The sequence below is a fragment of the Geotrypetes seraphini genome, chromosome 2 (assembly GCF_902459505.1).
Source record: "Geotrypetes seraphini chromosome 2, aGeoSer1.1, whole genome shotgun sequence".
NCBI lineage: Eukaryota > Metazoa > Chordata > Amphibia > Gymnophiona > Dermophiidae > Geotrypetes > Geotrypetes seraphini.
Window position 1 is genome coordinate 18784143 of NC_047085.1, and position 27170 is coordinate 18811312.

Below are 27170 nucleotides of genomic sequence, written 5' to 3' on the forward strand. Positions count from 1 at the left end.
TAAGCATCTTTGAAAAGGAATGTTTTTAAATTAGTCTTAAATTTATCAATATTATGTTCTTCTCTTTGAAGAGAATTCCAGATTTGTGGGGCAGTAACAGAAAAGATAAATTGTCTTCTAGTGTTGATGATCTTGAGAGAAGGAATTGTAAGTAAATGTTGTTCGTTTGACCTCAATATTCTGTTTGAGGAGTAAGTAACTTACATGCACAGCTTCAAGACACAGCCCAGACCTGATCATGTGCATGCAACCCTCCCTTTTGGAGTTGTACGCTATAGCATTTAGTTATGCATATACTGTACTCCCCCTATATTCGCGGGGATTCCGTTCCAGGAACCCCGCGAATCTTGAAAAACCACGAATATGGTTTTCAGTGGGGGGAGACAGGAGAGGGCAGCCGGAGCGGCCACATCAGCTGTTTACAGTGCAGGAATTCTACAGAACTAAGGCCCTATCAGTCGTCGTAGAATACAGCGCTGCAAGGAGCGGAGCCAGGCAGCCACCGGCAAGGCTGGGATCCCCTTTTGCTCCCCTGCACTCCGAGCGCCCTTTGGCAAGCAAATAGCGACCTGCCCCAAACCACCGGTGCTGTGACCTTCAGTTTCATGAGCCTGGCAGACGCGGGGATAGGCAGCGACATAGCCCTCTTCAGCCCAAAATCCAGTGGTTGAAGTCACTTCCGTAAGTGTTTTTAGTGGGGGAGACAGGAGAGGGCAGCAGGAGAGGCAGGAAAGAGCAGCCGGAGCGCCGACGAGTGAAGGAAATCACTTGCGGTATGCTCCGACCGCCTCTTCTTGCACTAAAGTCGGGCCTCACCAATCAGGAGCTGTGTGTCAAAGCAGCTCCTGATTGGTGAGGCCCGAATGTAGTGCAGGAAGAGGCGGTCGGAGCATACCGCGAGTGATTTCCTTCACTTGCTGGCACTCCTGCTGCTCTCTCCTGCCTCTCCGGCTGCCCTCTCCTGCCGGGTCATTCGAGGTCGAAAAATACCGCGAATGACCGGTACTGTGAATCGCCGACTGCGAATGACCGGGGGAGCACTGTAACTACAAATTAATACCATTAACACCAGCTGACACCATTTAAGGCTATTATTAACAATAATCATAGCTTTATTTATATCCCTTCATACCTTTTCAGACTGATGGCACTTAATTTAGCAATTGAGTTAGCATACAACTGGCACTATTCTATGTCTTGCATTCCCAAATTTGCATGCTACTCAGAAATTTGGGTATGCAACTTTATAGAATCCAGGGGTAAATCCCTAAATGGCAGGGAGATGAGCAAGCATGGAGAGGAACCCTAAATGAAAGAATAGAGGCGCATCCTGCAGGGGGGTGGCATTTACAACCTTAAGGCCTTTCTGAGCAGACTGGAAAAGCCACGTTGGTTCTCATCTACTTTGCTAACTTTGTCCTTGGGGTTGAGTTCAATGGCTTTCTTTGCCCAAGGCCCATGAAAGGGTTAAGCCTGCCCTAACTCCAGGATCTGAGGCAGCACAGCTTCACCAGAGGGGAGCCATGTCGAGCAAATCTGATGAATTTCTTTGGCTGAATTAATGTGTAATTAGAGCAGGAGAAAGCACTGGATGTGGTGTTCTTCAGTTTCAGTCTAGCAGAATAAGGGGCCATAACTTAACCCACTGCAGGCACAATGAGCAAGCTGACACCAAGAAACAAGATAGCTACAGGCTTAAACGACTTCAGTGTTTCCTGTTCTTAACAGCTGGATAATCAAAGCCATTATCACTCTTGGCTAATTTCTAAAATCTTACCAAGTTGCTTTTTGTGACGTGCCACCCAAAATTGGCCCAGCAGTTCATATCACAGAACACCAAAACAGAGAAGGTAAAGGGGATGGGACTTGATACGCTGCTTTTTTTTTTCGTGCGGTTACAATCAAAGCAGTTTAAATATTTTAGACAGGTACTTATTTTGTACCTGGAGCAATGAAATGTTAAGTGACTTGCCAGAGTCACCAGGAACTGCAGTGGGAATCGAACTCGCTCTCACACACCCAGGACGTGCCTCTTGCGGCAAGAGGCACGTCCTGTAGGGCAGTCTGCCGGCGCCAAAATGCTCCTCGCTGGCGTCTCTCCTCCTCTCCCCGCACCCCTCCACTGGCGAAGTGACAGGTTCAGGGTCCTGGCCAGAGGGCCTCCGCGCATGCATGGACATGATGCATGACATCATCGCATCAATGTGCACCCACTTCCGGATGCTTTCCGGCTGCGGCACCGGGTTTAGTGTGCCACGGCGCTGAAAAGTTTGCGGAACACTGCTCTAACCACTAAGCCACTCCTCCAGAAAGACGGTAGGACCACCACCACCCCCTCCCCTAACCTGTTTATTCTTAGTTCCTGAAAAAAGAAATAATACCGCAAGTCTCAAACTCCACCTCTCACTAAAGCCAACTACCCCAAACAAATAACCTTACCCATTTCTTTCTTACTCTTTTTGAAAATGACCAATTTTTTTTTAAGTTCTTGTTGTAATACATCTTGGATAATTCTTTTGTAATCCGCCTTGAACTGCAAGGTAATGGCGGAATAGAAATCCCTAATGTAATGTAATGTAAAATACCAGAGGCCACAGTTGATCTCTGATTTTCTGAACTTCTTTGCAGCTAAAAATCTTTGGTTCTCTTCCTGTTTTTGTCCCACTACCTGTACTGATGCCATTACATGCCTCTGTCATCCTTTCTGTCCCAAAAAATAAAAACATATTTTCTGGCATTATTGCTAAGCCTGCATCCTTTGAGTTTCGGTATCAGCCAGTGGAAAAGTGCTAATTCTTTATCATGGAAAAAATAGCACTCCTGAAAAAAATTTCCTTGAAATGTAAATGGTAATTGAATCTAAGAAAAGCCTGAAAAATCGAACAAAAACACTTATCACCAGAAACAGATTTTTCGTTGCTGAATCGCTATCAGGTCCGTCATAGCCAGTATTTTGCTCTTTAAGTACTTAGATAGCATTAAAGCCTTTGATAATGTTTCTCACAGGAGGCTCGGCTCATTAAACTGGGCAACCTGAGTTTGAGTGATAAACTGGATAAGAAACAAAATATAAAGGTTTTTCTGTGTATAAAGCCTATTCTACACATGGGAAAAGCCTTTTATAAATTGCACGGCGGAACACCCAGATATGTACTGCAGCGAGAGGTTGCTTTTGCATGTGATTCCATGTGAGCATTCCTGAGGATATCATTTTGGATGAAGCGGGGCAAAGCTGCAGTCTCTACATCTATTTTACATGCACACATTTCCACCAACTTTGCTGCAGGTGACAAGTGCATGCGCTGACATTTGCACACTATGAGGGCTGGTTCCGGGTGCCTATTTTATAAAGGCTCATAGACATCTCTGTTTCCTTTATAAAATAAGCTCATTTTTGGTCTGAAGGCAGGAGTGAGGTTCTGGGCTGCAGGGATCTCCCTCTGCCACAATTTCATGATCGGTTGGGGTACCTCAGGGCTCTGTCCTTAGGGTTACCAGATTTTTCGGAACGAAAATCCGGACACATGGTCCTGCCCAGTTCCGCCTGTCCCTTCCCAGTTCCACCTGAGTCACGCCCCATTCTGTCCCCCAGCCACGCCTCCTCAACCTCTCCACTTGGGATGGCATCTGCACATGCACTGGTGTGACCCGACATCTCATGCATGCGTGCATGTGACATCACCGCGTTTCATGCGCAGACGCCGTCCCGACGTCGCTTCTAGCTGGAAGCTTTTCAAAACCCATACGAGGTTCCAGATTTTGGAAAGTTGTCCAGATGCCCAGACATGTTTGGTAACTCTATCTGTCCTGAGTCCTCTCCTTTTCTCCATATACAGTTCTTCCCATGGTGCCCTAATCTCCTCATGTGGCTTCCAGTACCACCATCTCTCCCCTTCAATCTGTTTAGAATTCTGCTGTGCGCCTCGTATTCCGCCACTGTCATTATATTACCCTCTCCTCACGCTTCACTGGCTCTCTGTTCATCTCCACATACAGTTCAAACTTCTTTTACTGACCTACGAGTATATTCATTTTGCAACTCCTCAGCATCTCTCCTCCCTTGTCTCTCCCTATGCTCCGCCCCAGAAGCTCTATTCATCAGGTGAGTCTCTCTTCTCGATGCCCTTCTCTTCTGCTTCCAACTCCCGACTCCGTACTTTCTGCCTTGCTGCACCTTATGTCTGGAACATCCTGCCTGACTCAGTGTGTCAGGCCCCGTCTCTCATGGTGTTCAAATCCAGGCTAAAAACCTACTCTTTTGAAACTGCGTGTATGTCCTACCCTCCCAACTTGTAAAGCACCCATATCAGTTACCATTTCCTCTTTACTCCCATACCTTTAGTCCCTAATAGTTCCTCACCTAAATAACATGTATAAGCCTTTGTTCTATGTCTTTCTTAATTATATTGTAAGCTCTTTCAAGAAGGGACCGTCTCTTCCGTGTCTGTTGTACAGCGCTCCATTTGTCTGGTAGCACTTTATAAATAAGAAATACAGTAGTAGTAGTAATACTGTTGGATTGTTGGTTCAGTAATAATTTGATAATGAATGTGATTGGATGGATGGATGGATGTGGACTGGATGGATTATGCAGCTTATGCCATCACACTTTACAGAAAGTTAACTTGGCTTACCTCAGACAAGCAGTACAGGCATCAGTCCTTTTCCCACAGCTCTGCCCTCAGCTGATGTCTAGGGAAAAATCAGGAGCTCTCTCCTCTCTTGCTCCCTGAACTGATCCCAGGTTCATGTATATATTCTCCTCCATGCCTGAAGACCGCCTCTTGTGATTCAGCAGGACTGCTGAACCCAGGGCATCCTTGGAGCTGTAGTTTCCACACTACTGGGCCAGCGCCCTCTGCTGCCCATTGATAGAACATCATTACTGAGGGAGGAGAATCCCTGACTCTTTTACAAGGTCCGTATTTTGTACCTGGGCAGTGGAGAATTAAGTGATTTGCCCAGGGTCACAAGGAGCAGCCCTGGGATTTGATCCCTCTGGGTGCAGAGGTAGCAGCTCTACCTCTAGGCCACTCCTCATCTTGACTAGTAAAACTATGTAAAACAATCACGAGAAGCCAAGCATAACTTTCTCCCCCTCAAAAAAAACTGCATTGGTCCCTACAAAGAGCCCCCCATAAACATGAAAATACTGCTTAAAAACCAAGGGCCCATTAGGTCAAAGGGTTTATTAGTGAAGAAGCACTCACTGTTCCCTCTAAGCTGAGCAAGATTTTTCCATCTGCAGTTCTGACACATTTTCAACAGTGAGACAGGATAGCCTGGAAGGGCTCCAGTACTTGTCCCTAGCAATTGAAAACACAGTATTGAGGCATCCATCACTTCCGATGCGGCAGAAGAAAGGCCTTGCTGAAGCTGACCGGAAGCAGCCTGTTAACGGCACCGCACTCCTTTGGTAAGGGAGGGAGATTGGGGTTGTCGGGAACAGCTCTACTGCTTCAGGGACTGGAGGGAGGGAAGGAGGGGTGTTGTCAGGTATTTTTTTGCACTAACTCTCAATCAACCAGAAACTACAGTTCTCCAGCATCTACCAATCCCCATGAGTGCCAGATAGCTGAGCATCTACTCTATATCACCTATTTTTTTTTTTTAAAAAAGCTTTATTGGCTCCCAGTACAATTCCGTAAACAGTATAAGATTTTGAATTTGATCCATCAGGGAATATATAACAAATTGACAGGTTATTTTAATGATATCTTGCAGATATATAAACCAGGGCCTACACTGAGATCAGAGATCTCCATGATGTTAGAAGTGGGTAGAAGAGATCAGATATATGATGTTGATACTGCAAAGTCTTCTTTTTCAGTGGCTGGCACTATTTTGTGGAATGGCTTGCCTGAGATTTTACTTTTTTTTGTGAAAATGTGTTGGGGTTTAGGAAGCTGCTGAAAACCCACTTTTCTGTCCAGGAATTTGCCTGAAAAGTAGTGCTTCAGTATTTGTAATGATTTTAGTATGATCGCTGGTATATTTGATGTATATACTTGTTTATTTTTTAATATTTTTCTATGTTTTAATGACTGGATTTTTTTTTTATTGTAAGCTGCCTAGGTTTCAGGTGGATAATAAATATTTTAAATAAATTAATAATTCACTATAGATTGCCTAAAGTCAGGGGCCAGGATGATGCATGCAAAGCACAGCTGTCCTGGACACAACTGCCATTATAGAATACGAGAGTGTAAGTCTACATCATATATGCTCCTAACTTTAATTACAATCACTTACACTGGCTTAATTGCTCCTAAAGTTCGGGTTCTACAAATTTTGCCTATCCGCACCTTCATTGTAGATGCTGCTGGGCACGGTTGTCAATCAACCACTAGACACTGCTTATAGAATCCCACCTTGCAGCACCTAATAGGTAGGCAACGGTATATATGGCAAGGTTTTTACATGGCCTAATTTACTGGGGCCTAACTCAGACACCTAGCAACGCTTAAGCCAACCACGCCAACTCTCTGCTCCAACCACGCATACTTTTCAGATAGACATCATTAGACGTTAGAGGGTGCCTCACTAGGCGTCCTAAGAGTTTGGTGCCAAGCTATTAATTCTCAAGGTTTTTTTTATTTTTATTTTTTTTTTTTTTTTTTTTTATTCTTTATTCCTTTTTATTTCTTTCAACAAGTGTACAATATTATTACAATTAATTCACATAACTCACTTGACATTCTTAAACAATATTATTATACATGTTTTAATACCCCCCATCCACCTCCCATCCCTTCCCATATCAACAAAATATTTCGTCCAAACTTATACATACTTATACATCTCTCTTTCATAATACAATTAATCTTACATTAAATCTGTCCCTCCCCCCACCCTTTCTTCCTCAAACTCTTTATTCATTTTATTATACAAAGTGATGCACAACAATATATATCTCATCATAGTACATATATCCCCTTATATTTCATAACAACATATTTCCAATAAATTTACCCTCTTTCTTTTTCTATTCATACCTATATACCATGTTTCTTATATCCATTAATCAGTTGAAATATACCGTTAGCTAACTAAATTATCTTATCCCCCCCACCCCACCCTATTTTTATAAATTATCCTCTAAGGAAAAGGAATAAATCTTAATCATTATAATAATCAATTAATGGCCTCCACACCTCTTGAAACCTTTTAAAATACCCCCTTTGTACTGCAAGAAATCTTTCCATCTTGTACATATGACAAACTGAGTTCCACCAAAAACTACAATTCAATCTAGAACAGTCTTTCCAATTAGTCGTTATTTGTTGAATTCCCACTCCAGTAAGAATCATCAATAATTTGTTGTTTGCTGCAGATATTTGACTTTTGGCCCTCATACACATTCCAAAAATCACTGTGTCGTAGGATAATGCTACATGATTTTCCATCAATATATTGACTTGATCCCATATTGATATCCAAAATGCCTGAATACATGGACAATAAAATAAAAGATGGTCTAAAGTTCCAATTTCAATTTTACAATGCCAGCATCTATTAGACTTAGAGCAATCTAATTTTTGTAATCTAGTAGGGGTCCAGAATGCTCTATGCAACAAAAAGAACCATGTTTGCCTAATAGATGCTGACATCGTACCTTTAATTCTCCAAGACCAAATACGTGGCCATTGAGATGCATTAATTTGATGCTTAATCTCAATGCTCCAAATATCTCTTAATCCATTTTTAGGCTTCTTATTCAAATAATTAGATATAATTTTATACCACTCTGCGGCCTGATGACCCAGAAAATTTGCCTGGAAACATAAGAATTCTAAGCTGTAATGATCATTTAAAGATTTCCATTCAGGGAACCCCACCTGAATAGCATGCTTCAATTGCAACCACTTAAAACTTTGTTTTTTATTCAGACCATATTTATGTTGCAATTGTGAAAATTCAAGCATCTTACCATTATCAATTATTTCCGTTAATGATCTTATACCTGCTTTAATCCAATCTTTCCAGACAACCTTAAACCCGCCTATTTGTATCTTGGAGTTTACCCAAATAGTTTGTTGTTTCGATTTTAAAATAGAATCAGTAGTTAATTTGTCTATAAACCTTAATGTTTTCCAAGTATCCATTAATACTCTATTGTCCTTACGTATTCTAGGCATTTTTATACCAAGCAAAAGATCAAGCCTAAGTGGAAAGATAAGTGATCTCTCCATCTTTAACCACTCTGGTAATTGTTCCAAAAGCTCTGGGAGGACCCAATACATACCTTGGCGCATGATATAGGCTTGATGATACCTATAAAAATTGGGAAAATTTACCCCACCCTCCTCAATTGGTCTTTGCAAAGACACTAAAGCCACTCTTGCAATTTTACCCAGCCAAATAAATTTAACCAGAATACTATTTAATTTTTTATAGAAAGACCCCTGAAAAAACACTGGTATCATTCCCAATTGATAGCAAACCACAGGCAAAATCATCATTTTAACAGTTTGAACTCTTCCCCACCAGGACAAATGTAAAGGATTCCATTGCTCACACATCTCTGTTACTTTTTGTAATAAAATTTTTTGATTTATTCTCATTGTCTCTTCGAGTGTTTTATTCAACCAAATACCTAAGTACTTTATTCCATCCTCTTTCCATATAAAAGGGAAAGAATCAAATATACCTTTTGTACAATGCACATTTAAAGGTAAAATCTCTGATTTAGTCCAATTTATTTTGTATCCTGAGAATTTTCCAAATGTATCTATTACCTTCAGTAGACATGGAATTGTTGTTTCCGGATTTCTCAAATGAAGCAAGATGTCATCTGCATAAGCAGATATTTTATATTCCACTCCAGCACATGGAATACCCTGTATGTCCTTTGCCTGTCGAATAGCTAATAATAAGGGTTCAAGAACTATATCAAAGAGCAAAGGAGATAATGGACAACCTTGTCTAACTCCCCTCTGCAACTTAAAAGCATCTGAAATATTATTATTTATATATAAGCGAGCAGTTGGGGAGCTATACAGTGTTTGAATCATTTGTATAAATCCGGATCCAATACCAAACCACTCCATAGCTTGATACATGAAATTCCATTCTACACGATCAAAAGCCTTTTCAGCATCTAGTGATACCGAAAAAGCCGGATCATTAATTTGTTCTGTTAAATAATATATCTGAAATGCCAGTCTAGTATTATTAGAAGAGTGTCTCTGAGCAACAAATCCAGTTTGATTCATTCCTATTATATGCGGAAGAGCCAATCTTAATGCTAAAATCTTAGCTAATAATTTACCATCTACATTTATTAAAGATATAGGCCTGTAATTTGACACCAATGTTGGATCTTTATTTGGCTTTGGCAAAACAATAGTTAAAGATTCTGCCATAGTGCCTGATATACAACCTTTATTCAGTTGATCCTGATATAATTTTAATAAATATGGTAATAGGGAAATTTGAAATTCTTTATAAAACTCTACTGTAAATCCATCTCCACCTGGAGCGGTCCCAACTCTAAGGGATTTCAATGCCATTTGTAACTCTTTTAATGATATAGGTTTATTTAAACTTCCTTTTATATGATCAGGAACCTTAGGACCTTCAATTAAACTCAAAAAATCCAACCCATCTTTCTCTTTATTTAAATAAGACTCCGAAGAATACAGTGACTTATAATATTTTAAAAATTGTTTTAATATATTTCCAATTTGAGAATGTGAATTGCCTAACTCATCCTTAATTATGTTTATTTTTTCCTTCCTTTTCTTTGCTTTTAAATAATTTGCCAATAATCTTCCAGCCCTATTTGCACTACCATAATATACCGCTTGCTGAGCAAAAATATCTTTCCTTACTAACCCAGAGGAAATTTCATTATATTCACATTTTTTTTAACAATATTTGAAATGTCTCCTGTTCCCATTTATTAACCAATTTTAATTCCAAATTTTTAATTTCTTTTTCCAAATTTATATATTGCTTTCTTAGCTGTTTCTTTTTATATGCAGAATATGATATAATTTGTCCTCTCATAGTTGCTTTGAAAGCATCCCATAAAATTCCAATCGACATTTCCTCTAAATCATTAAGTAAAAAATATTCATTAATTTTAGTTTGAAATTCTGTGCAAAATTTAGAATCAGCAAGCAATGTATTATCAAACCTCCATATCGGTTTAGAATTATCTTGATCTACTAAATTAACTTCTATCCACACACCACCATGATCAGATATTATTATTGGTTCTATGTCAGCTTTTACAACTTTCTGTACTATCTGATCTGAAACAAAAATATAATCAATTCTTGAAAATGATTGATGAACATGTGAACAAAATGTAAATTCCCGATCATTAAAATGAAGAATACGCCATATATCTTTTAAATTACATGATTGTATCAAATTATCTAACCCCATTGATTTCATAATTCTACTTGGTTTTTTATCCATTATTGGATCTATAACAGCATTGAAGTCCCCAGCCACCACTAAATTAGTAGTAGCCAGTGGTAAAATTAATTGTTGTAGAGACTTAAAGAATTCATTTTGATTCGAATTAGGGGCATATACATTTAACAACGCCATTGTATTATTGCCCATGCTCATGTCAACAAGTACCCATCTTCCTAGAGGATCTGCCTTAATCATATTAAACGTTGCTGTACATTTTTTATTTATCAATATTGCTACTCCTGCCTTCTTTTTTATCGCTGGTGCAAATAAACATTGTTTTATCCAATTATCTGACAGCTTCATAGACTCTATCGCAGACAAATGTGTCTCCTGCAGAAAACATATATCTATATTCTGTTGTTTGATATATGACATTACCTTTTTCCTTTTTACTGGGTGATTCAGGCCATTAACATTTAAAGAAAATATTTTGAAAGTCATTACACAAATAAAAATTTAATATCTAAGAATCTCCACTTCAATATCATATTATACTCCTTTTCCTTATATCCATATTGTAAATTATCTCGGTCCCCTTCCCCCCAACACCTCCCTATCTCTCTATCAACATATTTCCCCCAATTCACAAAATCTTTAATAAATATTATACCAACATCTCTTCCTCCCATTCCCCTCCCTACTCCCTCCCTTCCCCCCCCAATTAATAATGCAAACTTGGAAACGCTCATATATAATCAGGTGACAAAAAGCTCCCTTCAGGCTCTGCCATATACATCATTTATCACTCTTAATAAGCTACATTATATAATATAATATCTTTCAAATAATCTACTAAGTTCAAATCCTTTTTTTTTATTTTATTTTATTTTATTTTTTTTAATTTATTTTTTTTCTTCCCCTCCTTCCCCTTTTTTTTTTTTTTTTTTGTTTTTTCCCCCCCCTATTCCACCCTTTTTCCTCCATTCCCTTTTCTTCTTTCACCCTCACTCCCCTCCCCACTTATCCTTAAATTATAAAACATCTATAGATTCAGAATCTTTCCCTCACATGCCCAAGAAACTCATTTTCTTATACCAATATCTTTTAATATTAAATTGAATTTACTACAAATAAATAAATCAATATTATTGTATTCCTGTGAAAAGAAATTACATGTTAATAAATTATTCAATTTTCTAATTGCATACCCCCTTTAATTAATCTAAAATCACCTTCTTAACCTTAAACATTAAAGTGATATTAAAATATATCATTATATATCATAAATAAACAATTTCATCAATCTTCCGCTTTGTGTAGAAAAACTCTCCAAGCATATTCAGCTTCTCCCCATCTCTTCAATTCTTCATGTCTTTATATCAGCTGCTTGTTTTAACTAATTCATCACTATTAGGCATATATTTTTATCGTTCATTCCCTTTTTTTTTTTTCATAAAATCCCTAAACAGTTTCAGTTCCTTTAATATATTATAGTCATATTAAAAGTCTGAATAAATCCAACCACACTTTCCAGTTTCATTATATTTAAATTGTCATCTATGTTTCTACAGAGTCATTCATACACTGAAGAGTCAATCCAAAAGAAATCTGATGTTCTTTGCTTTACAGTCAATTCATAGTGAAATTATTCTTAAATCCTGTTTAGATACTGCTTTATCCTTTACATCTCATACTTTCCTTGATCTTTCTTTCACTTCTTTCAAGTCACTTCTTCTTCCAAACAACTTGCATTTTTTTTTTTAATAAGTTTATATTCTCTTTAAAATTTAGGATTTATCTGCAATCAGGCTTTTGTCTCCTTCATATTTCCAGATTCTTTCCTTTTTTAGCGCAGTTTAAGTAATCATCCAATACAATTCCTTTTCTGTTTAAACCACCTCTTTTCCTGTAAAGTGTCTTATGCACTTAAGGAAATCTCCATCATCTACCGCCCTTTCCTTAATCTTTGAAATCATGAGTGTTTCTATTAATATAAAGTGCTCTTTGACCTCAGCTAGACTATATTCAATTCTAAAGTGTCAAGAATGTTATAAAGCTGAGATCAATATATTCCAGCACTTCAAAAAGAGTCTATAGCAGGATCCTATAAATTGCTGTTTATTGCCTGGAACATCAATATCAGATAAAGGGCTGGAAATGTTACTTAAAACTGCCTTAACTTCTGTAGGGAGCCTAATTTCAACAATTAGAGCCAGTCATTCTTAGTTTATATTTAACTTTTAATATCCACCTCAATCAGAGACATCAGAATGTTCATTCACATTAATATCCCTGAGATTCATAGCATGTGGAATGATGTCATCATAGAATCCTTGCATCCACATCCTTCCATTCAGTTCCATCAGCAATTCAAATCTGTTCCATTTTTAACTGTAACTCCCAAAGTCCAATTCTCCATAAAATATTCTATATCAGAAACCAATCAAAACAAATAAAAAATCAAATGAAGAGAGAAAAAAAAAAAAAAAACATCTCAGAATCAAAGTATTTCTTACTCCAATCCTTCTGTTAAATTCTAGTCTCAGTTTATGTATTCATAGGCTGTTCACATTGCTCTAAGAATTCTTTTAATTTCAAAGGATCATCAAAGTTTGAAGTTTTATTTGCAAAAGTGACCCTCATAATAGCTGGGTACATTAAACCGTACCTTGCTCCAATCGCTCTAAGCTGTGGTCTCAATTCAAGCAGTTTTTTCCTTTTTTGAGCTGTTGCTTTTGCAAAATCTGGCACTATATATATTTTAGAATCCTGGCACTTCAAGGTCTTATTTTCTTTTGCCAGTCTTATAATTTCCTCCACATGTTGATAACGGAGCAGCTTACAAATTAAAGGACGCGGACCCTTTTGATTATCATATCTTTTAGTCGGGACCCTGTGCGCCCTCTCTATTTCCAGAGGAAATTTAACTGTCAGAGGTAGAATTTTTGGTAAAAATTGCTCAAGAAAGGCAATAGGATTATTTTTTTCTACCCCTTCCGGGATCCCAATCAGCCTTAAATTATTTTTTCTTTCGCGATTGGAAACGTCCTCAAGATCCCTCTTTAATATTTCTATTTCTTTACAGTCTCTCTTGCATTGAGCTATTTCTTTTTCTGTTTTTTCCACTCTCTTATCTAATTGCTCCACTTTAACATCCACCATCTTCAAACTTAATTTAAGCCCTGCCAGCTCTTCTTTAACTTCCTGTATATTCTTTGCATTTTGTAAAACTATTTCTTTTATCTGCCGCAGTTCCTTAACAATGTCAATATCTTCTGTCTCATCCGTTGGCAATGGAACTTTAGAGGGGGCTATCGGCTCTATTTTTGATCTTTTATTACTTCCTCCTACTGAGTTAGCTTTTGTCAGCTTACCCGATGCCATTATGCTGTTGATCCTCGTCTTTTTAATGAATTTCAAATGTTTTTCTGTAGCTATATTTTATTTATTTGAGCCTTTTTTACAGAGCAGTTCAGTCACCCGACCATTCTCCTTCGTCTCCAAGCCACGCCTTTTATTTTTATTTTTGACTGACTGACTAGCTGAAAACTGGTGCAGTCCAATTAAGCCAATGGTTTTTTGTTGTTTTTTTTAAAATTTTTATTTATTAAATTTCAAAATAATTTCCAACAGAAAATATGATTAAAAACATAACAATACAGAAGATTGCATTTTATGCAATAAGGAAAAACCGAGAAAACATGATTACATTAATCACACTCAAGTCCTCAAATCAAAATCCAAGAGATAAATGAATAATATTTCAAAGAAAAATATCTTTTCTGAGGAAAAATATATCCGCTGCTAGGCAAAGAGCCAAAATTATGCTTGAGAAGTTATTAGTCCTTCATTTCCAGGCATTTTTGAGATTTAAAAAAAAAAAAAAAAACTCATTAGCTGAAATGGGTCAAAGAAAACATATTTTAAGGAACGGTACCTAACTATGCACTTGGATGGGTAGCGGAGAAAAAAAAACTCCTCCAATCTGTATCACCCCTGGTTTTCACAAAAGAAACTGGCATCGCCTTTTCTGTGTTTCTTTCGAAACATCCGGAAATATCTATATATTCAGCCCTAGGAACTCCTTCGTCCTGTTTCTGAAGAATAATTTCAAGATCCAGTCTTTGAGCTCCTTTTATCAAGCCGTGCTAGTGAGGTTAATGCGTGCGACGTTTCATCACGTGTTAACCCCCGCGCTGGCCTAAAAACTAACGCCTGCTCAAGGGAGGCGCTGCCGGCGGTTTAGCATGCGGTATTACGTGCGTTAAACCGCTAGCGCGGCTTGATAAAAGGAGCCCTTTACCTGGGGATAATGCCACAGTAATTACGAGAGTAGCTGGTTTAGCAACGTCTCTATCTGAGGTTTCTAGTATTGTGGTAATGTCTAAAGGAGTTTCTTGCTGATCACCATACTCTCTGTTGATCTCGAGCCAATATTGGCAAGTAATACGCCCGTGTGAGGGGAGGTAAAGAATCTTCTGGTGTTTCAAGAACTTCTAGAAAATATCGTTTCACCATATCTCTAGGAGGCGCTGAGAGGATCTTGGGAAAATTTATCAAGCGCAAATTATTAATCCTGCTGTTATTAAGCCAAAGTTTTTTGGTTTTTTTTAAATTGTGCGCAAATTCCAAAGTTAGGCGTTACAAAGCATTCTTGATTAGGGCGCCTAGCGGCACCTAATGTAGGCGTCCTATAAAGAATCTGACCCTAAATGTTAGTATTCTATAACCTGCCCACATAACTGTCTGGCACATCCCTGACCCTCTCATGCCTCTCCCAGGTCCACACCCCCTTGAAGTTGCCCGCTCTGGAATTTGAGTGCACAATTTACAGAATACTGACCAAGGGTAATTGCATGCAAAACTGCTAACTGATGCCAATTATAGCTTATTGCTCATTTTCACCAGCTGTTGGTTCATTAAGCTGCGTATGCAGCTGAAAAAATGTGATCATATTAGCCCATATTACATTACATTACAGATTTCTATTCCGCCATTACCTTTCGGTTCAAAGCGGATTACAAAAAGAGTTATGGAAGAAGGGTTACAACGTTAGATCAGAGAAGGTTTCCAAGAGAGGGATAAGAAGGATCAGGGGTTGGGGAAGGGAAGGTAAGAAGGGGTATTCATGGCATTAAGATTTATTAAGGGATTTCTTGAAGAGTATAGTTTTTATTTCCTTTCTGAACCTCTTGTAGTCTGGGGTTGCTGTCAATAGGTTGGAGACTTGGTTGTCTCTCTTCGCTGCCTGAGTGGCCAGTAGTCCGTTGTATAGTTTTTTCCGTGAATGGGGTGTGTGTTTATCAGCAGCTACACTGGTTGCCTTTCGAAGTGGCGTACTATTTAAATTTGCTTGTATTTGCTTCAAAACGTTGTTCGGCTTGGCTCCAGCTTACCTATCTTCACGGTTTGAACTATATAGGATAAAAAAATTCTGCTCGAAGAATCAATTTCTTTGCCTATCCTACGCTAAAACATTGCCGTTATAAAATATTTCTTGATAAAACATTTGCATTTTGGGCATGCAAATTGAACAGTTGGTTAAGTAGAATAATTTCCCAGACTCAGGGCTCCTTTTACTATGCTGCGATAGCGTTTTTAGCGCACGCAGAATTTTAGCGCGCGCTAAACCCACACTACGCAGCTAGAACTAACACCAGTTCAGCGCTCCTTCCCTCCTATCCCCCTCCCCCCCAAATGGTCTAGCATCCATCTTCTTCCCTTCGTACCTCCCATGGTCTGGCATTTCTATCTCCTCCCCCACCTGTGGATTTTAGTGTCTCTCTCTTCTCCTTTCCTCCCCTCAGATCTGGTATCTCTGTCTCTTTCCTTTTCTTCCTTCTCAATTTATTTTCTGCCTCCTTAAATCCTTTCTGGGATTCAAGCGCAAGTTGGATGCACACCTTCTTGCAAATCACATTGAGGGATACGGGTAATCAAGGTCTCCAATAGGGAGCACCTAGCTTGGCCTCTGCGTGTGCGGGTCGCCAGACTAGATGGACCCTAGGGTCTGATCCGGTGAAGGCGTTTCTTATGTTCTTACCATCCATTTCCCTCTTTTCACTGTGTCTACCCACGGCATGCCACCCTTGTCCTTCACCTCCTTCAGTATTTCACTCTTTTGCCTTTTTTCTTCCTCCACTTCCATTCAGCATCTGCTCTTCCTCCCCACTGACATCCACTGCTTGCCCTCTTTTCCACTTCCACCATCTGTCCCATCACCCTCCACCCCAATTCCATCGAGTCTCCTGCCCCCCTCTATCTCCCTTCACCCCAATTCTATCGCAGCTTAGTAAAAGGAGCCCTCAGTCTTATTACACCTTTCGAAAATCTATGAAAACGTATCTTTTTGAAAAATTTATAAATTAAACGTCAATTATATTCTGTATTTTTTAAGAATGTATTGTCACTGAAGTGTTCAGTCTCTCTTGGATGTGAACCGCCTGGAACTAAATGGTATGGCGGTATACAAGAATAAAGTTTATTATTATTATTATTATATTTTGCTTGCCCAAATTTGGACGCACAAGTTTCTAGAATTAGGAAGATTTTGGCCGAATCTGGAACTGCATCCAAAACTTATCATCTGGTTTTAGCTGAGACTGAAACCTCCAAGTTTATTGAAGACTTAGGGCTCCTTTTACTAAGCTGCAATAGCGGTTTTAGTGCACGCCGAATTGCCGTGCGCGCTAGACCTTAACGCCAGCATTGAGCCACGTAGTTCTAGCCACGTAGCACAGGTTAAGCGAGTGCTAAAATCCTGCGTGCGCTAAAAATGCTATCTCAGTATTTAATGTACTGCTGTAGAGAGGATTATCAAAGTGGTTTACAAAATAATTCAAAAACTTTAATATTATATAGGAGAGAAAAAGCAGTAGAAAAAGGCTCAGACAAGAGAGAGACAAAACAACCAAAATGTTGACACTGCTTTGGGGGGGGGGGGGGTCTAAGACAACCCGGGATGTGAGAGACATCTTTATAACCTATAGGCTTTACTCCTATGCTTGTTTACTCTTTCCAGAAATACTAGGACTAGGGGATATGCGATAAAGCTACCAAGTAGTAGATTCAAAACAAAACAGAGAAAATATTTCTTCACACAATGTGTAATTAAACTCTGGAATTCATTGCCAGAGAATATGGTGAAATCAATTAGCTTAGCGGGGTTTAAAAAAGGTTTGGATAAATTCCTAAAAGGGAAGTCCATCGGCCATTATTGAGATGACTTGAAGAAATCCACTGCTTATTCCTAGGATAAGCAGCATAAAATCTGTTTTATTACAAGGGATCTAGCTAGGTACTTGGGATCTGGGTTGGCCATGGTTGGAAACAGGATGCTGGGCTTGATGGATCTTCGGTCTGTCCCAGTATGGCAGCTCTTATGTTCTTATATGAGCTGAGTATATGACAATCCAGCCATTGTGACATCACTGATGAGGTTGCCTCTTAGTGGAATAAGGCATTATGACATCACAATCTCAGCTCTGGAATGTTGCTGTTCTTTGGGTTTCTGCCTGGTACTTGGGACTCGGGTTGGCCATTGTTGGAAACAGGATAGTGGGCTTGATGGACCTTCAGTCTGTCCCAGTATGGCAGCTCTTATGTTCTTCTGCTCCCTCAATGCATATGGTTTAAGAAAAACAAAAAGACAGAAACCCCGCACAAGTTGAAAAACAACTACCAATGGAGGAAACATTAAAGTGCTGACATGGAAATTAAAAGGAGGGAAAAAACCCTCCGATTCCCTTCGAAGGCAGAAAAAAACAGTGCTGCCTGTTGAATGGGGTGGCTTCGATCATTGCAATCTTGTGCTCTAAACACCCCCACATTTGAAACAGCTCAACTGATCTGAAACTCCTGATCCCAACGGGACCCGTTTCACAGTCCAAAAAGAGAGAAGCGCTGTTCACAGAAGACAATGCGTCTCAGTCACCTGATAATATCAGCTATAAAAGGTCATCAATGTAAAGAAATATACTGAAATAAACACAACATTGAAAAAACTTTAAAAACCTTATCATGAAGGGCATAGAGAGAGTGGAGAGGGACAGATTCTTCAAACGTTCCAAAAATAAAAGAACAAGAGGGCATTCGGAAAAGTTGAAAGGGGACAGATTCAAAACGAATGCTAGGAAGTTCTTCTTTACCCAACGTGTATTGGACACCTGGAATGCGCTTCCAGAGGACGTAATGGGGCAGAGAACGGTACTGGGGTTCAAGAAAGGATTGGACAATTTCCTGATGGAAAAGGGGATAGAGGGGTATAGATAGAGGATGACTGCACAGGTCCTGGACTTGTTGGGCCGCCAAGTGAGCGGACTGCTGGGCACGATGGACCTCAGGTCTGACCCAGCAGAGGCATTGCTAATGTTCTTATGTTCTTATTTCATCTTCACATAAATTAGGGCTTCCTTCCAATTGGCTTAAAGTGGCACTACCCAACTAAACTGCTGCTCCACTGCCAATTCCAGACTTTGTTTCTTCCATCTAGCTGCCCTCTAGACCTGCAATAAATTACCCAAGATGGTCCACCAAGTCCCTTCCCTCATCTTGTTTAAAAGCAGACTGAAAACCCACCTTTTTGATATAACCTTCTATCCATAACCCTACTCTGCCCTCCAACCCAGCCAGCAGATTAACCCTTCCCCTTAACTGTGTCCATGACATCCTGTTTGTCTGTCTTGTCTCTTTAGAGTGTAAGCTCTTTGGAGCAGGGACTGTCTTCTTTGTGGCTCTGTACAGTGCTGCATACATCTGATAGCGCTATAGAAATAATTCATAGTAGTAGTAGTATGAAGAGTTTCAGTCTTTGGAAAGCAGAGCTGAGATTGTGATGTCATAATGCCTCATTCCACCAATAAGAGCCAACCTCCTCAGTGATGTCACAGTGGCTTGATTGTCCAGTACTCCCCTCTGCCCTCTAACCCAGCCAGCAGATTAACCCTTCCCCTTAACTGTATCCATGACATTCTGTTTGTCTGTTTAGACTGTAAGCTCTTTGGAGCAGGGTCTGTCTTTGTGACTCTGTACAGCACTGCGTACCGCGCTATAGAAAAAAATTAACAGTAGTAGTCGTAAGCTATCACAATGGTGCCTGAAGCTTTAAAGACGCCAAAGCATCAATGACCAATCCTGATCTTACACGTGACATCTGGCCCATTGTGTTCAGGATTTTCACATAAATTGAGCTGTTCAAAATTTATGTGTGTATAGAGCAGAAGATTTTTTTCCCCATGATCGGAGTTCAACAGTCAGCCTTGTTTATTCTGCCACTGAGGGGAACCTGAGATCTCTTTTTCCTCCGTTTAAGACTGAAACAAATCTGACCATGCTAAAATCTGATTTCTTTCCTTTTGCTATTCCAGTTGATTTTTTTTTGTAGAGTCTGGCACTTATTGTGATGTCCCCATTCACTGTTTTAAACCAGCTTTTCCAGTACTGGTAGCCTCCTGAGCTGTTTTGATTATTGTCGACCATGCATCAAATGGCATGTGCAGTCAGCTAACATAGATGTACAAATCACAGCTCTCCACTTATCAGCTTTTTTAAAAAAATTATACTAAATCCATATCTTGGGTGGAGTAAGTTATCAAGGAATATACATAACTAAGTATATAAGAAATGATACATAAATACATGCATTCAAACAAAATGTCTGTTAGGAAGTATATCAGAGCACTAATTAGGTTTTTGCACATACAAAACAAAAGCAAAACCTGAACCCGTAGAGTATAGCACAAGGGAAAAAAAAGAGTTCTGAACTGTGGATTATGCTACCATTTGTCACAATTTTGTCAGTATGCTTGTCTGACCATTTCATAAATATCTTATGCAGTATATGATATGCCAACATACAACGCAAACCCCAGTTGTCTGCTGAGTGTAATTCCTTATTATTTCCTGCCTAAATACAACACTTCATCTAGTAGGAGGAAAAAGACCTCAGAAGCTACAGGGAAAAGTATTACACCGGATCTGTGAAGGAAGGAGCTACATGTACACTTGTATCATTGGCCGCTAGAAAAACTTCCTTTTTATAATAGACATAGATTTCAAATGTGAATTTTATGCGTAAGCTTTACACGTAGAAGTGGTGGAGACAGAGACTGTGTCTGATTTCAAGAAAGCCTGGGATAAGCACGTGGGATCTCTTAGAGAGAGGAAGAGATAATGGTTACTGCAGATGGGCAGCTCTATGACCTCACAATGCAGGTGTAAAGAGCCTTAGCCTATAGGAAGAGGAGATGCAAATGTTAACAGCCTTAGCCAATAGGGAGATGAAGCTGTGGATGGGCAGCCTGGATGGGCCATTTGGTCTTTATCTGCCATCATGTTCCTATGTTTCTATAACCATAAAGTTCTATGACATCACAATGAAGGTGTAAAGAGCTTTAGCCAATAGGGAGAGGAGGAGATAGTGGATGCTGCAGATGGACAGACTGAATGGACCATTTGTCCTTTATCTATGTACTGAAAATTGAAAAAAAAAATAAATATGAAAGATGTAGAAAATGCTTATCTTAACGCTGGTCTCTAACGAGGCTCTGCCAGATTTCTATTTTCTCTCACTGTCAGCACAGACTCAGTGCTTGCAACGGGTTACACGTTGCCATAGCCATTTCTAACACATAGTCATACAGCACTATTACTTAGCAGTGCCCTAATGAAACGATTTTTAGACCGTGAAACGATGGCCATCGTCGGCTATGGCAACGTGTAACCCGTTGCAAGCACTGAGTCTGTGCTGACAGTGAGAGAACACTCAATCAAAATAATGGGAGTGTAATGTTTCAGCATTTGCGGTTTCAATTATTCACGGTTTTAGCTTGCTGGCTCCTCCCCCCAAATTATGTCAGCTTGCATAGAGAAACGCTGATTTCAAGTGTTTACAGAGAAAAATCGCCGATTCCCGACACTTTCTTCACCGTGTTTTGCCTCTCCTTCAGGAACAAACCAAGTCTCCCACCATGTTATTTGTGGATTCACCACATTCACGATGGTTTTTAATAGAAAACAGCGATTCACATGAAAAAGTTATTTGCGGTTTTTCTGTATTTGCGGTTCTGTTAATCCCCTCTCACAGCGAATACGGAGGGAGAAGTGTATAAATTAAATCCTCACAGATACATACTAGACTTCTTAATGCAGAGAACAAAACAAAAAACTTATTAATAAATAAGGTGTGCTTAGTGAAAAAGCAGCAGACTCCACCAGCTTGAACTTCATGACATCATAGCACCGTTCCTACCTTCTTCTCATTCATAATTTTTTTCCTTTATATTGCTCTTCACAGCAGGATAAGTAAGAGAGTGTTATAACCAAATACTTGTAAAGATGGTACCAAATAAGAAAGATAAAAAAGATTTTCTTTCAACGGCTGGATTTTTAATATATCTATTGCTTGCAATACTCCAGCTCTTTGGCGTGCTTAACACACTCCCAGTGATATGTGATAATCCAAAGTAAAAAAACGTCCATACAAAATATCAAAAAATAAAAATGAAATCCATACAACAATCCACTGATTTCTTTGATGTTCAGGAAATGTATTACTGTCTTCCCCAACACTGTACGTGTTTCTCCTAGTGTTTGCTTTTTCAGGAGGAAGAGTAACCAGCGCTGTTAAAAAAAATGGAGTATTGTTCAACTTCAAAACAGTTGTTCCTAAATGTTCAAACAAGTTAAATCATTATAACCATAGTATCAACTCACATCTTTAAACTTCAAAAAAGCTCCACATGAAACAGGAGACGCATCCAGAACCCCGCTGATAAACCAGCTGCCTAGAGACGCTGCCAGCAAAAACGCTGGCGGTATCACTCTCAACTCTCATGAAATGGCATGTGACCGATGACGTATTTTAAAAGGATTGGCTAGAGCAGTGGTCTCCAACTCAAACCCTTTGCAGGGCTACATTTTGGATTTGTAGGTACTTGGAGGGCCTCAGGAAAAAAATAGTTAATGTCTTATTAAAGAAATGACAATTTTGCATGAGGTAAAACTCTTTATAATTTATAAATCTTTCCTTTTGGCTAAGTCTTAATAATATTGCAATTTATAGCTAAAGAGACATATGATCAAGAAACTGTTTTGTTTTACTTTTGTGATTATGAGAAACATACCGAGGGCCTCAAAATAGTTCCTGGCAAGCCGCGAGTTTGAGACCACTGGGCTAGACCATTTATTCACGCTAGAGGGCATTCTACTTCTTTATTCTGTTCATAATTCACTAGTTGAGGTGATATATTGCCACCATGTACAGCGTGAAATTGTTTAAGCACTACAGATTTCAGATCTGGCACACGATGATGCTTAGTGTACCAATGCTCTACAAGCAGAGCCTCCTCCTTTCTAAACAACTCAAATGCTCTGCTATTCTGATCTTAACCACCCGCCATGTACATTTTCTGCATCTTTCATATATATATATTTTTTTTTTCAATTTTCAGTACGTGTAAAGCTTACGCATTAAATTCATGTTTGAAATCTATGTCTATTATAAAAAGGTTTTTCTAGCGGCCAATGATAGAAGCACGTATACACGTATCTCCTTCCTTCACAGCTCTGGGGTAATACTTTTCCCCGTAGCTTCTGAGGCCTTTTTCCGCCTACTAGATGAATTGTTGTATCTAGGCAGGAAATAATAAGGCATTAGACTCAGCAAAGGCAACTGGGGGTTTGCGTTGTATGTTTGTATTTGTATTAAGATTTGCACCAGTGAACATGTTTGATGCGCTAGGCTTTTGCATAAGCAAAACCCAGATAAGATCAGCAGATTATGTATTGTAATCATGAGTAGTAGTAGTATTCTGGTTCACTGCAGTCCACCATCCAATTGTCCTTGTTTCGTTTCATAAGAGGAGCAGCTTTAGGCTGGGGCCCAGGAAGAGAAAGGAGAAGTTTTCTCCTGTAGAGCTCGAGATTTTGGTGGCAGAAGTGACCAAAAGTCACTCCAAGCTCTACGGCAGTGAGAGAGTCAACCTGAGCCAGCCAGAGAGGGAAAGGATCTGGGCCGACATCGCTAGGAAGATCAACGCCGTCGCCAGGTCTCCACGGACTACCAGGGATCTCCGCAGGAGATGGGATGACATGAAACGGCGCACCAAGGAGAAACTGGCATTCATGCGGAGGCGCTCAGCAGCGAGCCCAGCAGACGTGACATTGTCTGGAAGTTCTCTGGCCTCCTGGAATGATGGTAACACACATGGTTTTGCTAGCATGGGTGGTGATGACGATGAGTTGGAGATTGATGCCCCGCACGTAGCTCTGGAGCTACAATCAGGTAAACAGCCCTGCAGAACTAAACAAATCTCAGCAACCTGAAATCAGAAAGACTGTTCTAAAGGATCCCGTTTAATAGAACTATTTAAGAATCAAGTGTACCAACCATTTTTCCCGTGGACACAGATGAACTGATTTACTAACTTCAGAGACTGAATGTTTAATTTATTTTTTAAAGTCTTAGTTAATCAGATACACCATGGGAAAAGCTGTTAGTACACCTGAACTTGAAGGTACTAGCCAACTGTTTTACATAGACTGATTTATTAAGAGAATCTGCTGCCGATTACTGTATTAATATAATCATTGCAGTTTCTGAGTAAAAAAAATTACTTTTTTAGGACCCAGAATTAATTGCAGAGATACTGCAGTGGAAGTTCAGTCTTAAGGCCCTGGTTAAGAAAGAATGTTAAAAGTGCACTTTGATGCCCTCCCCTGGGGTTTGATAACTAGCATTAAGCCCTTAGTGAAGTCTGTGTTTGAGGGAATACTTGTTTAATGACTTCCCGGGCCACAGTGTTTAAAGGGGCAGAAGTTACGATCCACTCTTCCCCCGTGCAGACCCGTCTGAAAGTAGAATCCCCAACGCAATATCCATTTCTAGTGTGACAGACACTTCATTCCCCCTCTCCAGAGAATTCTTGTAGGGTGCTTCATTTGCATTCTTTTTCTCTGCCTCCCAACCTCCTGGGCTGTCCTCCAATTCCTCAGTTGTCTTCCTAGAAGCGAGATGGTAGGAGCTTGCCTTTTCTGCTCATGTTTCTTTTCATTTAAGTTCGGTCTTTTTCGCTTACCATTTGTGTGGCATTTTGGTGCTGTAAAAGATCCCCCTTGTGGGGATAGCTCTGGATGCGGGAGAGCGCAGATTTTGAGGTCAAGAGTCTGCTTCCAAGGAGCCAGACTGCTTTGCAGTGCACATACTTGGACAGCCTGCACTATTAGTTCAGGAGCTCAGTCTGCAGTGGGCTTGAGCGCAGGCTGAGTGGCTCCATTGCAATTTTTCCAGTATTGGGGCCAACTGCTTTCCTACCCCTGTTTGCATGCATCCTGTGGGGGTTGAGATCTCCAGTTGGTTCGTTGGGCAGTCAGAAGACCCAAGCAGTCCGAATTCTGGGCTTGTTAAGGCTGAGGCTCTCCCTCTAAGTTGTTTACAGCTTCCATACTTGCAGCTCCCAGCATATAGCATGGCACAGTGAGTAACAGTCTGACAAACAAAATCGGGGGTGGGGACATATCCTGTAAAATCATTTTTTTAAGGTTCTAGGGTTAGAGCTAGGTTCCCCCTATCTCTAAAATCCTAAAGCTGCTATTTTTTTATTCCCAAGTATAGCTCTCCAGGCCATTTTTGGTGCTAATATTGCTGCCATGGCAGCCATCTTGGATTTCCTGATGTGAAAATAAAGCCTCTGTCTACCTCAAAACACCTCATTTTTTGCTTAAAAACAAGGGTGATTGACTCCTAAGGCCAGGATACCTTGGATTCATTCCAGATTTGCAATGGATGACTGTCTGAGATTTGGCTTTATTCTACTTGCCATGTGGCGCATAGGGAGACAGAAACCGATGGCTTTGCCTCCCCTAGTCTCTCAGCGGGTCTTAGTACCCAAGGGCCAGGGAAAAGAGTCCAGATATGAAACAGGGATCAGTGCAAGTGTGTCTCCACTGAAGTGCAGCCGTCATGCAGCCATAAAACCCCTAGAAAGGAGCTCGTCTGGACATCTTGGTCAGGGGCTTTCCTCCTGAATTTGTTGATATGTTTGAAGAATATATAATTAAGGGCCACATGGAGCCTCGGAGACCGCAGCCTTGCTGGTGCCAGGGTTCCCCCACCACCCCCTATCCAAGTGTGCAATTCCCCAGCAGTAGTGCCATGTGCAAGATGAGAACGTTCAGCCTGAGGAAGACATGATGAAATTGACTATATTTCCATTGCCTTTACTCTCCCAGTCAGGGTCTTCTGTATCAGGAGACACTGCTTCATCTCTGGGGCAAATCTGGTGGAGGCCCCTGATCTCGGGGAAGACCCTACTGTGTGCAGCCTGTCTAAGCCTTCATTGTTTTTGGAGATGATCACGGAATTTCTCCGGGAATTAAACATAGTCCTCTGCTACACTGTATTCGCTTATGAGCAGAGAATGGTCAACTTTCTGGAATCCTGTGAATTACAGGACTGGAGGCAACATGGATTCACTAGAGGTAGGTCTTATCAAACAAATCTGATCAATTTCTTTGACTGGGTGACCAGAGAATTGGATGGAGGATGTGTGCTAGATGTGGTGTATTTAGATTTTAGCAAAGCCTTTAACAGTGTTCCACACAGAAGTCTAATAAATAAACTGGGTGCCCTTGAGATGGGTCCCAAAGTGACAGGCTGGGTCAGGAACTGGTTGAGTAGAAGGCAACAGAGGGTAGTGATCAATGGAGATCGCTATGAGGAAAGGAATATTACCAGTGGTGTGCCTCAAGGTTCTGTACTTGGGCCTGTTCTTTTTAACATTTTTATAAATGATATTGCTGAGCTGAAGGGCTGTCGGGTAAGATTTGCCTCTTTGCGGTGATACCAAAAGCTGCAATAGAGTAGGCATGCCGGATGGTGTAAATAACATGAAGAAAGACCCGGTGAAGCTTGAAGAATGGTCTGAAATTTGAAAACTAAAATTTCTAAGAAATGCAAGGTCATGCATTTGGGCTGCGAAAACCAAGGGAACGGTACAGTTTAGGGGGTGAAGAACTTATGTGCACGACGGAAGAACAGGACTTGGGTGTGATTGTATGTGATAAGAACATAAGAATTGCTACTGCTGGGTCAGACCAGTGGTCCATCGTGCCCAGCAGTCTTAAGGTGGCCAAACAGGTTGAAAAGGTTATGGCGAAAGCTAGAAGGATGCTAAGTTGCATAGGGAGAGTTATGGCCAGTAGGAAAAGGGAGGTATTGTTGCCTCTGTATAAAACTCTGGTGAGACCTCATTTAGAATATTGTGTTCAATTTTGGAGGCCACACTTTCAAAAGGATATAAAAAGGACATAGTCGGTCCAGAGGAAGGCTACTAAAATGGTAGGTGGTCTTCTTGATAAGGCGTATGGGGACAGACTTAAAGATCTCAGTCTGTATACTCTGGAGGAAAGGCAGGAGAGGGGAGATATGATAGATTAAATACCTACATAATATAAATGCGCATGAGTCGAGTCTCTTTCATTTGAAAGGAAACTCTGCAATGAAAGGGCATAGGATGAAGTTAAGAGGCGATAGGCTCCGGAATAATCTAAGGAAATACTTTTTTTACAGAACGGGTGGTAGATGCGTGGAACAGTCTCCTGGAAGAGTTGGTAGAAACAGAGACTGTGTCTGAATTCAAGAGAGCCTGGGATAGACACATGGGATCTCTCAGAGAAAGAGATAATGGTTACTGTGGATGGGCAGACTAGATGGGCCATTTGGCCTTTATCTGCCGTCATGTTTCTATGTTACCAAAATGCTCATGGAGCATTGGGAGGTCCTGGAGGGTCCCCTTCAGGTG

The 27170-nt window shown here is 40.2% G+C and overlaps 1 protein-coding gene across 8 annotated transcripts in view; it reads left to right on the forward strand.

Annotated features, from left to right (window-relative positions):
• TSNARE1 (t-SNARE domain containing 1) overlaps window positions 1-27170 on the forward strand; it is an 843012-nt gene that overhangs the window by 504626 nt on the left and 311216 nt on the right. For 6 of the 8 annotated variants that reach the window (XM_033933058.1, XM_033933059.1, XM_033933061.1 and 3 more), the window contains one exon: window positions 23230-23653. The exons of the other annotated variants lie outside the window; for them this stretch is intronic. In XM_033933058.1, coding sequence (XP_033788949.1) covers window positions 23230-23653 — 424 coding nt within the window. The remainder of the gene's footprint in view (window positions 1-23229; window positions 23654-27170) is intronic. 8 annotated transcript variants of the gene reach the window in all.